At 46.0% G+C, this 15,742-nt stretch overlaps 2 protein-coding genes across 3 annotated transcripts in view; both read right to left on the reverse strand.

Annotated features, from left to right (window-relative positions):
* FAM171A2 (family with sequence similarity 171 member A2) overlaps positions 1-9,292 on the reverse strand; it is a 45,629-nt gene extending 36,337 nt beyond the window's left edge. For both annotated transcript variants that reach the window (XM_020798007.3, XM_020798006.3), the window contains exon 1: positions 9,033-9,292. In XM_020798007.3, coding sequence (XP_020653666.3) covers positions 9,033-9,147 — 115 coding nt within the window. In that variant the 5' untranslated portion in view covers positions 9,148-9,292. The remainder of the gene's footprint in view (positions 1-9,032) is intronic.
* A 5,451-nt stretch (positions 9,293-14,743) lies between these two features.
* Positions 14,744-15,742, reverse strand: part of ITGA2B (integrin subunit alpha 2b) — a 58,859-nt gene continuing 57,860 nt past the window's right edge. The window contains exon 30 of the mRNA XM_073004134.2: positions 14,744-15,728. Coding sequence (XP_072860235.2) covers positions 15,639-15,728 — 90 coding nt within the window. The 3' untranslated portion in view covers positions 14,744-15,638. The remainder of the gene's footprint in view (positions 15,729-15,742) is intronic.

Below are 15,742 nucleotides of genomic sequence, written 5' to 3' on the forward strand. Positions count from 1 at the left end.
ACCATTGTGCAGCAATCAGAAGAAGATGACATGACTGTATTTGAATAAACATAGATTGTTGTACATGAAAAAAATAAAACGTCCCGTGAAAATAAGTCCTAATGTGTTTTTTTGGAGCAAAACTTAACATAAGACCCTGTCTTATTTTTGGGGAAACAGGGTAGGACAGCTTCATTATCAACATTTTTGCCTCCAAAGATACATGGTGGCAAGAGAAGGAGAAACACATTTCTTCCCGTCCACATGACCCCTGAATATTACAACGCTTTTCTCCCAGCTCTCTGGAGTATGAACAGAAGGCATTCATGTCATGGACTGGGGATACATTGCAGGTCTGTAATCATTCTGAAATTGTCCTCTGCTTTGCCACACATCATGTTTTACTATTATACCATAGGTGTGGATTGTCCATTCTTATGCTGAAATCTAATCACTTCATGTGCAGAGTAGAGGCTTATTAAAACTTCACAAAATACATCTACACGATCCTATTGCTCCCTTCAGGATGTAATACACATTTTCATCACACATTGTACCCCTAATATTTCTGTACCAGAACTGCTCTCGGCACCCAATAGGCTAATCTACTTCTGCACACATGAAGAATTCTTCAAATATGAAAGTTCTCCCACTAGCTAACTGGTAGATTGCTCCCTTTCAATTCCAAACCAATGGCCTTGGAACTACTCAGATTCAGTACTAAAAGGAGCAATGGGACATGCAGATCAATGTTACTACAGTATGTGCCCTGCTCTTCCAGAGGCATGCTCCTACCTCTAGGGCAGACATTTTATGAGAAGGAAAGCAATAAAGGACACCACCTCCCTTTCATAACTGGAACCCAATGAACATTTTATGAACTCTTTATAGCTGGGGGAGGGAATACAGTTCTGGTGTATGAAAAAGAGGGGGAATGCATCCCTTTTTTTTGTTCTTCTCCCCAAAACATCCCTGCATAATGCAAAAATGAGTTTTTATGCTTGCAACACACACACACACACACACACACACACACACGTACACAATACCATTCACCCTATAACCTACCCCATAAATACTTAGTGTATGTTGTTCAGGGCTTGAACAAGTAAATTCCTTCTTTCCTGTAGCACAGTGGTTCTTAACCTTTGTTACTCGGATGTTTTTGAACTGCAACTCCCAGAAACCCCAGCCAGCACAGTTGGTGGTGAAGGCTTCTGGGAGTTGCAGTCCAAAACTCCTGAGTAACCCAAGGTTAAGAACCAGTGCGTAGCATTCTGTTTTCCATAATGGGGGTGGTTGGGTTAAGAGTCATGCAAACATCTCTTGTCTTAAATGCTTACTACTCTCCACAGTTTAACTGTAGCTTTCCTATCTCATCTTCTTTCTCTTTCTGGAATTTACAAAATTATATATTTCTGTGTACATTGGGATTCCTCTGGATAGGGAGAAATTTTTCCTTTTTTTTAATAGGAGCCAGACCAAGAAGCATTTAACCACCTGAGTCTGCTAACTGAGGGAGTGATGAAGCTGATGCATAAAGACCCACAACAAAACACTGTGGTGTACCCTCACCCCAGGATCAATAGACATAACAAAGAGTTCTGCGCTAAGGAGTTGAGACAATGCTCAGAATCTTTCCAGAGAGCTATAAACAAAACTCCTTAGAAAGAAAAACCATGATGCTTGAACAAGTCTCTAGGACAAATGCAATTTATCTTCAACTGTGATGGTTCCTATGGTCAAAACAACCACTTTACAGCTATGCAGCAGCTGGATATCTGCAGCTGAGAGCTGTTGTTAGATCCAGATGTTTCCCAGATATCTCACTTCAAGCACAAACAAAAATATAAGCAAATACTGTAGTAAGTCCACAGGTTGGCCCTCAACTCTCCACATATATTGAGGAAAATGGGATTCAGCTGGGTTGAGCAAGTTGGAAAAAGGGAGAAGATTGCCTATTATATGCATGTAGCTCAGCCACTGCTATTGTGCTGATTCAAAACCTGGTACTGTGTTAGGCAAGCACTACCTTCCATTGGGACTGTACAAGACCTACAGATAAGGCTTGGAAAAGTTGTTTCTGGACTACAAGTTGATGCATGAAGAGCCACAACAAAACACTGCGGTGTACCCTCATCCCATCAATAGAAATAACAAAGAGTTCTGTGCTAAGGAGTTGAGATCACCCAGCATGACTGGCTAGAAAACTCTGGGCCTTGTAGCCCAAAAGCTTTGGAAAGCCTTATCATTCCTGTTTTCCACAAAAGAGTGGTATACAACAGTCCTGCACAATTTGTAACGATCCCCTGAAAGCAGCTGACCTATGCCTGACCAGCTTCCTGAAGCTATAACAACAAGGCTGTTGCTAAGCAGACAGAAGACCACCCATAATACTGACTTGAAGGGTTGCGTCTAACATGATAGTTGAGTAGTTGTGCAAAACAAGGTGTAAAAGGAGCAAAGGCTGTGGTCAAACTTTTGGTGTGAGCTCCCTCAATGACTCTTTCTTCTTATTTGCTTTGGCTTTGTTCATCTACGAATCTTTTCGCCTCCAACTTTTCCCGATATGGGATACTTCCTTGGTAGAGCATGAACTTTATTTTTTAAAAGAATATAGCATTTGTTGGAGCCACCTGTAGCTGACTAGCAGTAGGATGATGCTCTGGGATCCACAGCATCATCTTATCATTGCTTCATTATGGATGGCTTCAGCAGGTTGTTATATTCATTCTTCTCAAAAGTAAAAACCCAAAGTTCTGCTTATTAGAAGATGATGAAGGACGAGTTGATACGGTTATTTAGCAGCACTAACAGTAGCTTGGCAAATTGGGCACATGAATGCATGCACAGACACACCAGGCAACTAGACTGCTTCCCCAGCATCCTCCCTGTTTCTCTGTCCAGGCTGCCTGATCTGCCAGAGGAAATCCTGCCACATTCACTTAACAGTTAAAAATCCGGATACAGCTTCAAGCAAAGTTTCCTTCCCAATTCCTGGCAGGCTTTAATTTGACTCTTCTTATCCATACATGTTTCATTCATAAAAGACAAACAAAGTTGGCTAATAAAAGTAAATAAATTAAATATAAGACGCAAAATATCCTGAAGCAGAAAGCAAATAAATAAATGAATGAATGAATGAATGAATGAATGAATGAATGAATAAATGAATAAATAAATAAATAAAAACCTGCACAGGCAAACCTTTCGTGAATTTTAATTCTGTCCACTGCTCTATTCATTTCAGATGCAACACATACAATTTCACCTGTGTCCCTACTTCTTTTGAACCAGGGCTGCAATTTCCTTTTTATTTGCTCAATTCCATCTACAGAGATAAGAATACTAAAGTCTTCACTGAGATTGCTGACACAGACCTATTACCATTTAAGATAAGCCTTGCAAAACCTGAGCTGTCAAAACAAACTGGAGTTGCTTATAAAACTGGGGCTCTCTTCTACAACTCTTGAGAGAACTTCAGAACAACTCTTACTAGGGGTCTCCATTTCAAAACTAGTACTAAATAATCCTTGAAGATAAGTTCTGATATATCTGCTTATGTACTTTAGGAAACAGCTGACATGCTTTTACCTTCTCTACTGATGCATCCAGAATACTCTCTGAAAAGGCCTATGGCAGACTCATTGACAATGCCCACTACTGACTACTCAAGAAGATACCCTTTATGAAGAAGATGCCTGAGTTAGTAGTGGACAGGCAACAATTTAGGCCATCTGAGACAACACTGGTCTCCACCCACTACTACTTCTTCATCAGCAGGGTCTGTCTGCAATAGCAAAATATATACTGTAAAGCTCATGCAAGTTCACTTCAAGTGCAAACTATACAAATGGAAACTTGATATTAGGCCCATAGGGCACATAAGTCACTACAAAGAGATGTGAGTGTATTCCACGGTTCCTAACATAGAAAAAGGAGAGAAAGGCCTGTTTCAGGTTTATCAGGGACCAAATTCTCATTAGAAAATGTGAGAGTAGAACTAGTAATTAATTTGAATGTGCCTAACACAGTGAAGCAGACCTGAATTTAGATTGTATGAGGACTGGAAGACCTCCCAGGAACTCCTTGTAAGTTTCCTTCCTTCCTTCCTTTCCTTCCTTTCCTTCCTTCCTGCTCCATTACTGCAAACATTAATACTGTAGTGGGCAGTTTACACAAAATTGCAACAGCCTCCCAGTGTGGGATTTTGGGTGCTATGGGGGTTGAGGGAGCCCTAACACCAAAAAATGGCTTTTAGGACCAAGTACTAATTAAGTTCTGGAAGAAACCTTAAAATCCCCAAAAGGTGCTGGTAAACAACCACCAATATGGTCTGGCGTTTGCCTGGCTCTGATCCTTCTTGGAGGACCGTCCTCAGAGTTCAGCTTGGGGAGGGGGGCTCGGCCCCGTGGAGCCTCAAATGTGGAGTTCCGCAAGGTTCAACCCTCTCCCCAATGCTGTTTATATGAGGCCGCTGGGTGGGGTCATCAGGGGGTATGGGGTATTGTGCCATCATTATGCTGATGACACTCAGCTCTACATCTCCTTTTCTCCAACCACAGTGGATGCCGTTCTGTCCCTTCAGTGCTGCTTGGAGACTGTACTGCAATGGATGCAGGAGAATGGTCTGAGGCTGAACCCAGACAAGACGGAGGTCCTGAGGGTGGGTGGCCCCTCCATCAGTGGTTTGGGAAACTCCCTCTCTTTTGTGGGAGTGACTCTTACTGTGAAGAGTGAGGTTCACAGCTTGGGGGTTCATCTGGACCTGGTGCTCACCATGGAAACTCAGGTGGTGTTAGTGGTCTGTTCCGCATATTTCCATCTTTGGTGGATTGCCCAGTTGTGTCCCTATCTTGATGTTGGGGCGCTCACCACTCTGGTCCACGTGCTCGTAATCTTGAGATTAGACCACTGTAATGCGCTCTATGTGGGGCTACCTTTGAAATTGATGCAGAAGCTTCAAATGGTGCAGAATGTGGCAGCCAGACTTCTCAGTGGAGTGAGGAAACATCAACATATCACTCCTACCCTGGCTGCCTTGCATTGGTTGCCCGTACGCTTGCGCGTTGATTTCAAAGTTTTAATAACATACAAAGCCCCAAACAGTTAGGACCTAGATACTTGGCGGAGCGCCTCCTCCCACCTAGATCTATCCGTACCACTCAATCCAGTCAGGAGAGGCGACTGAGGAACCTAACGCCAAGGGAAGTCCGGAAAGAAAAAACAAGACACCAGGCCTTCTCAACAGTGGCTCCCTCTCTTTGGAACAAACTCCCTTCCGAGATCCATTTGGCCCCCTTGCTGGGCATTTTTTAAAAACCAACTTAAGACTTGGTTATTCAGACAGGCTTTCCCTCCAGGCACTACTTAATTTTCTTCTTCCCATCTTGAACTATTGTTTTCATTGTACAGTATATTGCTGTAAAACTGTTACTATATATTAACTGTTTTTATCTTGTCTGTTGTGAGCTGCCCAGAGTAGACAATGTCTAGATGGGTGGCATATAAGTGCAATCAATCAATCAATCAATCAATCAATCAAATATGTAGACCCTTTTCATCTCACTCCTTAAGACAGGATAAATCCTTTTTGAGGATGAAAGTTTTGGCACTAGCAGATGGTATAGCTCAGTGGGTTGGAGTTCCTGATTGTGGCTCCTCGGAGAACAGCCAGCCAGGATCACCCAGAGCACTGTAGTTTGGGGGGGGGGGGAGGGTTAAGTGCATTGCCAGCTGTGTGGCCTTGGGCAAGCTGAAGGATCCCAGAGTGTCACCAGAAAAAGACAGCATCAAACTATATTTGAGTATTTTATACCTAGAAAATTCTGGGAAGCCAAAGTAAGTCATAATCAACTTGATGGGACACTATCATTATTAATTTTGGTGCTAATATATGCCTTGCTATGTTGGTAATATACCTTCGTGTGAACGCAGAACATTTACGATCTTTCTCTTCTTTAGTCTCTCATTCACTCATCAATGGCTTGTGGCTCAAGCAATACACCCTGCCATTTTCGAGTGAGCCCACTCCTCTGTTCAGGCCACAGTCTGCCTTTTCCACAACTATGTGTGCACCTTTGCACCCTACAGAAGAGAACCAGAGATGCTAGATCATGAATGATCCTACAACCACTTGATGCTGCATCAAGGTATAAGTTAATTTGCAACAAGCATTTAGAACAGTTCTTTTGCAACTGCTGTCAGCAGTGGCTTCAGATGGAACACAATTGCTGTCCAGTTACGGATGGCTACCTAAAGTCAAGAGTGATGCCCATAACTACTCAGAGATTTTGCAACTAAACCAGTCCACAGGTCACATTCTCTCATTAAATCAAGGCTCCATCTTGTAAGGACTCAGCTTTGAAACCTATTTTCAAAACTGGGACTGAGTCCTGGAAAATAAGAATGCAACAGTGTCTTCCTTCCGACCACCAGATAACTACAAACACATGGTTAAGGAGCTGGGCTTCCAGGACAGATGGCCTGCCTCCTAGGCAGTTCTTAGTTCCAAAATCTTTTTTTTGAGGCTACTAAAAAATGCTACTAAATATTTTTAAAACCCAAAAAACGCAAAGGGGTCATGTCACAAAGGACAAAGAAACTGTATCATCTGAAGCAGAAAATTGGGGGGGGGGGGCAGGAATAGTCAGGAGTCAGTTGCAGGTGAAAGAAATCTGGCAGAGTTGACATTGCCAGGAGCAACTGAGTTAGTAAGTAGATAGAAAATGAGATTCACACAACGAGGCTCATTGTGATTTGAGTCCAGGTTGGAGGAAACCTAGCTTATTGGCATAACGCTACTGCCAGAGATCATGCCAACCTATTAATTGGCTGGAGCAGCCAGCCAGGTCCATGGGGCAGCCAGCAGGTAAGCGGGGTGGAATCAGCTCTCCCTAAAATACAATGACAGTTTCAGGGCAGACAAATAGGTTTTGAGAAATGTCGGAATCTATCTACCTTTTCCCCCGATGAAATTGAAATGACCACAGGAGAGGGCGGAGCTGCAGTTTCTATTCACCATCCTGACATGCACGCACACTTATGCACACGCTCTAGTGAGCACCAGCCTGAATAAAGCTTCAAACCTCTCCTTCCCACATTGGGAATTTTCTAGCGCTGTTACTGAGGACAGACACCCCTCCCACCACAGTGTCCTCTCTTTCATACCCTCAAAAACAAGGACATGGAAAGCCACTGAAGTCCAGCTGGGTAGAGAATGTATTGGGGAACCCTGCTGTTAGCTTGAGACCACCGATAGGGAAGGAGGCACCTGTCCATCGCTCGCTCACCCACCCTCCTCTTGTCACGCCCACCCACCCATCCGCACAGTGCCAAGGAGAGGAGGCTTTCTGTCTTTCACCACCACCAGAGTGAGATTCTTTTTTTCTTCTCGGTGCTCTTCCAGGGCAGCCTCAATGCCTCAGAGGCACACACGGCCATGTTCCAAGGAAAGGATCCCCTGAGGGAAATAAATGGCGCCAAGAAGGGGAGGGGGGGACGACTGGGAATTAAGTCACGGTGGCTCTTGGAAAAATACAACTAAGCTGATAGGAGGCAGACAGATTAAAGGGATAGACCTTCAAGGGGGGGGGGGACAGAATACGTGAGGCACACTGATAGTCCCGCTATTGCTCTGCTAGGCCCTATACACACATCTACACACATGTGCCTGAAAAGAGCCTTCCCCTACCAGATACCTCAGCTAATGTCCTTTCAGACACAATACAGCCCAACATAACATACTCTTTCCTTTGGGTGCAATCCTGCAAGCGATACACATGTGGGTGGGAACCTATGTGTGTAGATCTATTCGCAGACCTATACTAGATAAACAAACAGAAGGCATCAGGCTGACTGACAACAGGTACATCAACAGAGGTCAAGGAGAAACGACCAGGGAATGAATGGGTGTGGGCAGAAAGGCAATCCAGCTGGAAGGAAGAGGGAGCGGTGGGAGGCATGGCTGCAGGCAGCAGGAGGGAGGCCAGGAAAGGAGACCCGCCTGGGACACAGACGCAAACAAAGGTTCAGGGTGACCAGGAGGGAAAGCCCCGGGAAGGGTCGGCGGCGGGGGTGGCAGAAATAAACAAGATTACCATGTATGGAGCTAGCCAGCCAAGGAGATTTAGGGGGTGGGGAAAGAGGTGGTGTGAGAATAGAGGGAAAGAAGGGCAGGGGAGGTTGTTTTGCAAGCTAGCAGATGGGCGAAAGCTCCGGGAGGGGCAAAGTGACCAGCAGAAGAGACACCCCTTCCCCTTCTCTTCCACCCCCTTCCTGTCTTTGGGAGGGGAAAGGGGAAGATGGAGCCGCGTAAGGGTCCCAATCCAGGCCCCCAAGAAGCCGCCCCCTCTCCACCCTCTGCCACCCTTGTCCTGGGAGGTGGGGGGGGCGCCCTCTCCGATACGTCGAGTCTATTTAGAGCAGACACAATGAGATTCCCAAGATCGCGGGCGGCGGCGGCGGCGCACGAAGGTGTGCGCGGATGGATGAGTGTGAAAAGAACCCAGGCGGACCCACCCAGCTCTCCCCCCCCTCCCCAGACCACACTTGCGTCGCAGCTCCTTTGCCGTGCTTTGAGGGGAAGAGCGGGGAGCCGAGCCCCCCCCCCCGCGTTTGTTATTCTTAAAATAGAGGAAAACTGAGACCCGGAGAAAGATCAAGCAAAGCAGGGGAGGAACTCGAAGAGCTGGCACGGAAAGGCTAAATATAGGAGAACGATCTCCCCCCCCCTCCCCAACACACACATACACGTACACCCCTTAACTGGGAGGGTAAGCGAGTGATGCAACGATGCACAACCTTTCTACCTCCCCCCCGCCCACAATTTCAAACGATCATTCCCACCCCAAAAAGCTGCCCCACCCACCGACCCCAGCAACGGAAAGCAGATTCCCGATTTCGCCCCCCCCGCGGGTCCCTCCGGGCGATCCCCCGCCCCGCCGCCGCATTCAGACGGCAGACAAGCCCCCCCACCCACCACCACCACCACCACCACCCCGCTCGCGCCCGCCGCCCCGCGCCTTGCCCCGCCGATCTCGCCTCCAACTCACCCTGCGGGCTCGGAGGCTCCCCGAGCTGCGCCTTCCCCCGAGCCGGCCAGCCGGGGCCGACTAAGAGGGGCAGGAGGATGGCGAAGCGCATCGCCAGAGCCGGCGCCCGCAGCATTCTGGCCGCCCCGCCACCGGCTCCCCCTTGCTACCCGGCCATGGCGCGTCCGGAGAAACCTCGGCAGCGACCGGCGGGCTGAGCCAGATCCGGTTACGCGGCGGCCGTGGTGCGGGTAGCGGCGGCTGCGGTTGCGCGCCTGTGTCTCCGGGTCTCCGGCAGGCCCCCCCCCCGCCTTGTCCGGGGAAGAGATCGAGAGAAGCTGCGAGGGCTCCCCCTGCTGGAACAAGGCGGTAGTGCCGCCGCGGCCTCCGCCTCCTTCTGCGCCGGTGCTCCGCCCTTGCCTTACCTCACCTAGAAACTGTGTGTCCAGCACTGCTGAAGAGGGGTTCCGGAAAAGAGCGAGGAGGAGGGCGGTTTTCCCCCATTACCCGCCTAAAGGAGCAGGTCTCTGAACATGTGCAGGGTGAGATGGTCTTTTCGGGGAAACGTCACCCTCTGCACGTGCACAGAGGCACCCTTCCTCCCCGGGAATGTAGATGAGGGGGAGGTAGGGCGTTTCGCAGCTGTCCTGCGTCTTTCATGGCCGTGTGGAAGCGGGAATCCCGTTTGCTTGTGAGGTGAGGCCACCTGCTTAAAAGCAAATTTAAAGGAGAGGTTCTCTAAGAGTGTCTCCATCCCCGTCACCACTGGAACTATCCTTTCTGTTCTGGTGATGAGCTTGTTAATCCTGAAGAGGGTTCAGTCATCAATCCAAGCAAAAAAACAGAAGTCAGATTCAGAAAAGTAGGTATGAAGGAACTAGAAAAGGTCCTCAAGTATAAGGATGTTTCACTGGAGAAGGCAGGCTAAGATCATCCACACCATTGTGTTCCTAATTACTCCAGGTGGGTGTGAAAACTGGACAGTGAAGAAAGCTAGTGGAGGAAGTGGATTCATTTGAAATATGGTGCTGGAGGAGAGCTTTGCAGATACCCTTGACTGCCACAAAGACAAAACAAGTGGGTCCCAGATCAAATCAAGCCTGAAATCTCTCTAGAAGCGAAAGTGACAAAACAGAGGCTGTCATACTTTGGGTACATCATGAGAAGACAAGACTTGATGGAAAAGACAATAATCCTGGGGAAAAAGTTGAAAGCAGCAGGAAAAGAGGAAGACACGATGTGAGATGGATGAGACTGTATAAAGGAAGCCACAGCCTTGAGTTTTCAGGAACTGAGCAGGACAGTTAATGACAGGACATTTTGGAGGTCATTCATTCATAGAGCCTTTCAACACATCCAGAATGTATTTCCTTCCAATAAGTAGTCAGAGCCAGTTGTCCATGTTGGTGAGAAAAGGTAACCTTCCACACAAACCAAAGTCTTGGCATCCTTTCCTAGAAACACCTGGTCCACACCGAAAGGGGCTGCTGCTTGTCTCATTGCCAGTAACTCTAAAAGGGCGTTTCAGCATTCCCTGGAAGCCTGTGGTTCCTCCCTCATGAAGAACCACAGACAACAAGGTCAATCGGTGAGGACAAACAGTGGAGCTGGAGCACTCCTTGTGTGGCTGGACCGCTCTTCCCTGGCCACGTGCAGCTCCAGGAACTGCAGTCCAGAAAAGGGAAATGTGGGGACATAAGCTCTCTTCAGACGCCATAGCTTTAGGAGATGTAGCCGTTGTCTTACATGACCAGTTCGCACCCACCTGAACATCTCCCACAGTTCTGCAGCGCATGAAGCTTTGTCAGCTGTCAGAATCCTATGGAAAATATTTCTGAAAAAGGACAAAGGCATGAATACTCGTACCAGTTCCTTAGAACAGCTGGCACTCCTGCATCTTGATTACTTGGGGGAGGGGTAAAGCCCACTTCCAATGTGGGTTGCACATCATTCTTTGTCTCCCCATCCCGATCTCGGCCCTTAAAGCCAATGTCTCTGCCAGTGTCTTCAGGCAACACCAACTGAGGCTTTTCTAGCCACCCTGCTGCATTCACGAACTTCACAGGATGATTCACAGAATTTTTCCATGGGTTTACCAATGTCGTTTTCCATTTGTAATGATGACATTTTTCTTACCACAGGAAATCCATTAAGAAAGGAAAGACTGAGAAACCAAGGCTGTCCATCTTTAGAAGCACCCTTCATCACTTTCTCTTGTCCTGCTTCAATGGTTTTTTTTGAACTGCATTTTTTTAAGCCTGCATTTCCAGAATGGATTCTAGCAGTACAGTTAGATAATTTTAGAACCTAGACTTAATCGTCGTTGTTTAGTCGTTTAGTCGTGTCCGACTCTTCATGACCCCATGGACCAGAGCACGGCAGGCCCTCCTATCTTCCACTGCCTCCCGGAGTTGTGTCAAATTCATCTTGGTTGCTTCGATGATACTGTCCAGCCGTCTCATCCTCGGTCGTCCCCTTCTCCTCTTGCCTTCACACTTTCCCAAAATCAAGGTCTTTTCCAAGGAGTCTTCTCTTTTCATGAGGTGGCCAAAGTACTGGAGCCTCAGCTTCAGAATCTGTCCTTCCAGTGAGCACTCAGGATTGATTTCCTGCAAAATGGATAGGTTTGTTCTCCTTGCAGTCCAGGGGACTCTCAAGAGCCTCCTCCAGCACCACAATTCAAAGGCATCAATTCTTCTGGGTCAGCTTTCTTTATGGTCCAGCTCTCACGTCCATACATCACGACAGGAAAAACCACAGCTTTGACTATTCGGATTTTTGTTGGCAGGGTGATGTCTCTGATTTTTAAGATGCTGTCAAGGTTTGTCATTGCTTTCCTCCCAAGAAGCAGGGCAGGCGTCTTTAAATTTCGTGGCTGCAGCCACCATCTGCAGTGATCATGGAGCCCAAGAAAGTAAAATCTGTCACTGCCTCCATATCATGGCCACTGGGAAATAGAAGGGGATGGGACCAGTGGCCATGATCTTAGTTTGTTTGTTTGTTTGTTTGTTTGTTTTTGATGTTGAGTTTCAGACCGTTTTTTGCACTCTTCTCTTTCACCCTCATTATAAGGTTCTTTAGATCCTTCTCACTTTCTGCCATCAGAGTGGTATCATCTGCATATCAGAGGTTGTTGCTATTTCTTCCGGCAATCTTAATTCCGGTTTGGGATTCCTCCAGTCCAGCCTTCCGCATGATGTATTCTGCATATAAGTTAAATAAGCCGGGGGACAATATACAGCCTTGTCGTACTCCTTTCCCAATTTTGAACCAATCAGTTGTTCCATATCCAGTTCCAACTGTTGCTTCCTGTCCCACATATAGGTTTTTCAGGAGATAGATAAGGTGGTCAGGCACTCCCATTTCTTTAAGGACTTCCCTTGGTCTGCTGTGGTCCACACAGTCAAAGGCTTTTGCATAGTCAATGAAGCAGGAGTAGATATTTTTCTGGAACTCTCTGGCTTTCTCCATAATCCAGTGCATGTTAGCAATTTGGTCTCTGGTTCCTCTGCCCCTTCGGAATCCAGTTTGTACTTCTGGGAGTTCTCGGTCCACATACTGCTGAAGCCTACCTTGGAGGATTTTGAGCATAACCTTGATAGCGTGTGAAATGAGTGCAATTGTACGGTAGTTGGAACATTCTTTGGCACTGCCTTTCTTTGGGATTGGGATGTAGCCTGATCTTTTCCAGTCCTCTGACCACTGTTGAGTTTTCCAAATTTGCTGGCATATTGAATGTAGCACTTTAACAGCATCATCTTTCAAGATTTTAAATAGTTCAACTGGAATGCCATCACCTCTACTGGCCTTGTTGTTAGCCAGGCTTTCTAAGGCCCACTTGACTTCACTCTCCAGGATGTCTGGCTCAAGGTCAGCAACTACATTGTCTGGGTTGTTCAGGATATCCACATCTTTCTGATATAATTCCTCTGTGTATTCTTGCCACCTCTTCTTGATGTCTTCTGCTTCTGTTAAGTCCCTTCCATTTTTGTCCTTTATCATGTCCATCTTTGTACAAAATGTTCCTCTAATATCTCCAATTTTCCTGAACAGATCTCTGGTTTTTCCTTTTCTGTTATTTTCCTCTATTTCTTTGCATTGTTCATTTAAGAAGGCCCTCTTGTCTCTCCTTGCTATTCTTTGGAAGTCTGCATTCAATTTTCTGTAACTTTCCCTATCTCCCCTGCATTTTGTTTCCCTTCTCCTCTCTGCTATTTCTAAGGCCTCGTTGGACAGCCACTTTGCTTTCTTGCATTGCCTTTTCTTTGGGATGGTTTTTGTTGCTGCCTCCTGTACAATGTTACGAGCTTCTATCCAAAGTTCTTCAGGCGCTCTGTCCACCAAATCTAGTTCCTTAAATCTGTTCTTCACTTCCACTGTGTATTCATAAGGGATTTGGTTTAGATTATACCTGAGGAGCCCAGTGGTTCTTCCTACTGTCTTTAGTTTAAGTTTGAATTTTGCTATGAGAAGCTGATGATCAGAGCCACAATCAGCTCCAGGTCTTGTTTTTGCTGACTGTATAGAGCTTCTCCATCTTTGGCTGCAGAGAATATAATCAATCTGATTTTGATATTGCCCATCTGGTGATGTCCATGTGTAGAGTCGCCTCTTGTGTTGTTGGAATAGAGTGTTTGTGATGACCAGCTTGTTCTCTTGACAAAACTCTATTAGCCTTTGCCCTGCTTCGTTTTGAACTCCAAGGCCAAACATACCTGTTCCTTTAATCTCTTGGCTCCCTGCTTTAGCATTCCAATCCCCTATAATGAGAAGAACATCTTTCTTTGGTGTCAGTTCTAGAGAGGTGTTGTAAATCTTCATAAAATTGTTCAATTTCAGTCTCCTCAGCAATGGTGGTTGGTGCATAAACTTGGATTATTGTGATGTTGAAAGGTCTGCCTTGGATTTGTATTGACATCATTCTATCATTTTTGAGATTATTTTTGAGAAGAATATCATAATTGGCTGCTTCCTGTCTTACACATCACCAGCTTGGGAGCAGACCTGAAGTTCATGGACCAGGTGTTCCTTTTTGTTCTCTCAGGAACCACCAGTGAGAGTCACACTAAGGGAAATATGCATTTCCTTGTCCAACAGTGTTATCCCTCCAGGCATGCAAATCCTTCAGTGCTACCTGTCTGAGACAACAGACTTGCAAACTAGAAACCTGGTTGTTCTACAACTGAGCAAGCACAGAACAAAAGCAGTCCGATTAGCCAAAGGCAGGCTGGAGCAAGGCTATGTTAGAATAAACAGACAGTCTTCTCCATTAAAAGATGCATTGCTTTTGAAGGATGCACTCACTGTATCCCAAGGCCCTATATGTTGATATTAAAGAAAAGGTGAAGGTTCCCCTTGACATTTAGTCCAGTCGTGTCTGTCTCTAGGGGGTGATGCTCATCCCCATTTCCAAGCCGTAGAGCCAGCGTTTGTCCGTATAGAGTTTCTGTGGTTACATGGCCAGTGTGACTAGACACAGAATGCCATTACCTTCCCACCAAGGTGGTAGCTATTTATCTACTCGCATTTACATGCTTTCGAACTGCTAGGTTGGCACGAGCTGGGACAAGCAACGGGAGCTCACTCCGTCGCGTGGATTCGATCTTATGACAGCTGGTCTTCTGACCTTGCAGCAGAGGCTTCTGCGGTTTAACCCACAGCGCATAATTTGAGGTCACCAAAGACTGAAGCTAATATTGCTACTGCAGGAAGAAAGCAGACCCGGGACAATCTTTGAATATGACAAAAGAGCATGATTTATTGTACTACAAAAAGAGGTCTCCAATTTAGTTTACAGAAATGTTACAATTCATTATTGAAATACGTTTTTCTGACCAGCATGTTGTGAAGAGGCAGCATGTTGTAAGAGAAGTGGAATAGAATATGAAAAAGAGTAAATTCCCAATTATATTTTTAAAAATCCCATGACACCAGCTATATTAATTCCTCAATTATTTTCATATGTACTTAGTGTATCGGGTATATTAAGACAGAAAGATATGTATCATTGTTGTTGTTTAGTTGTTAAGTCATGTCCGAGTCTTCGTGACCCCATAGACCACAGCACACCATGCCCTGCCTCTTGGATATACCTAAGGCAAAGATGGTTAACCTGTGGCCTTCTGGATATTTGAGGCTTCCATTTTCCATCAACACTAGCCAGCCTGGCAAGTGAGAAGGGATGATGGGAATGGTAGTTATAATCTCATGGAAGAGCACAAGTTGTTCTCCCCTATTTTAAATGAATAAAATTTGAATGTTAAATATGTTACAATGGGTTTTCTTGTTTGCTCAAAACATACTCATTTCTCTGTGGCCTATGAATATCTACATCTATCTCTATAATTATGTGCCAGTGGCTGAAATCCTGTTAGATTGCATCATCCACCGTAGTTGTGCCACAGCCATTTTGGGGAAGCCAAAAACCTAGTCAGTCCCTCCAGGTTCAGGGGATCCTTAGGAATCCCCTTCATCCTGGGGAAGCCTTCAGGATCCACAGAATGGGAAGCTAAGAAAGGCTGGTTTTCATCTTTTTTGACACCATGCACATAAACAAAAAGGTCCATGCAGGAGTATGATTGGCAGAAGTGGGGTGTGGGGAATGTCCTGGAAGAACAGGATCATCCTCTACTGTCCTCCAGGTAACTGTGCCCCAGCTTCACTGGTTAGCTGCTCTTCCTCCTCCATGGGTGGTCGCTTTCGCTTGAAAAATCCTGTCTGTAAAAAAGAAA

The sequence above is a fragment of the Pogona vitticeps genome, chromosome 6, assembly GCF_051106095.1.
Source record: "Pogona vitticeps strain Pit_001003342236 chromosome 6, PviZW2.1, whole genome shotgun sequence".
In the NCBI taxonomy this organism is placed as follows: domain Eukaryota; kingdom Metazoa; phylum Chordata; class Lepidosauria; order Squamata; family Agamidae; genus Pogona; species Pogona vitticeps.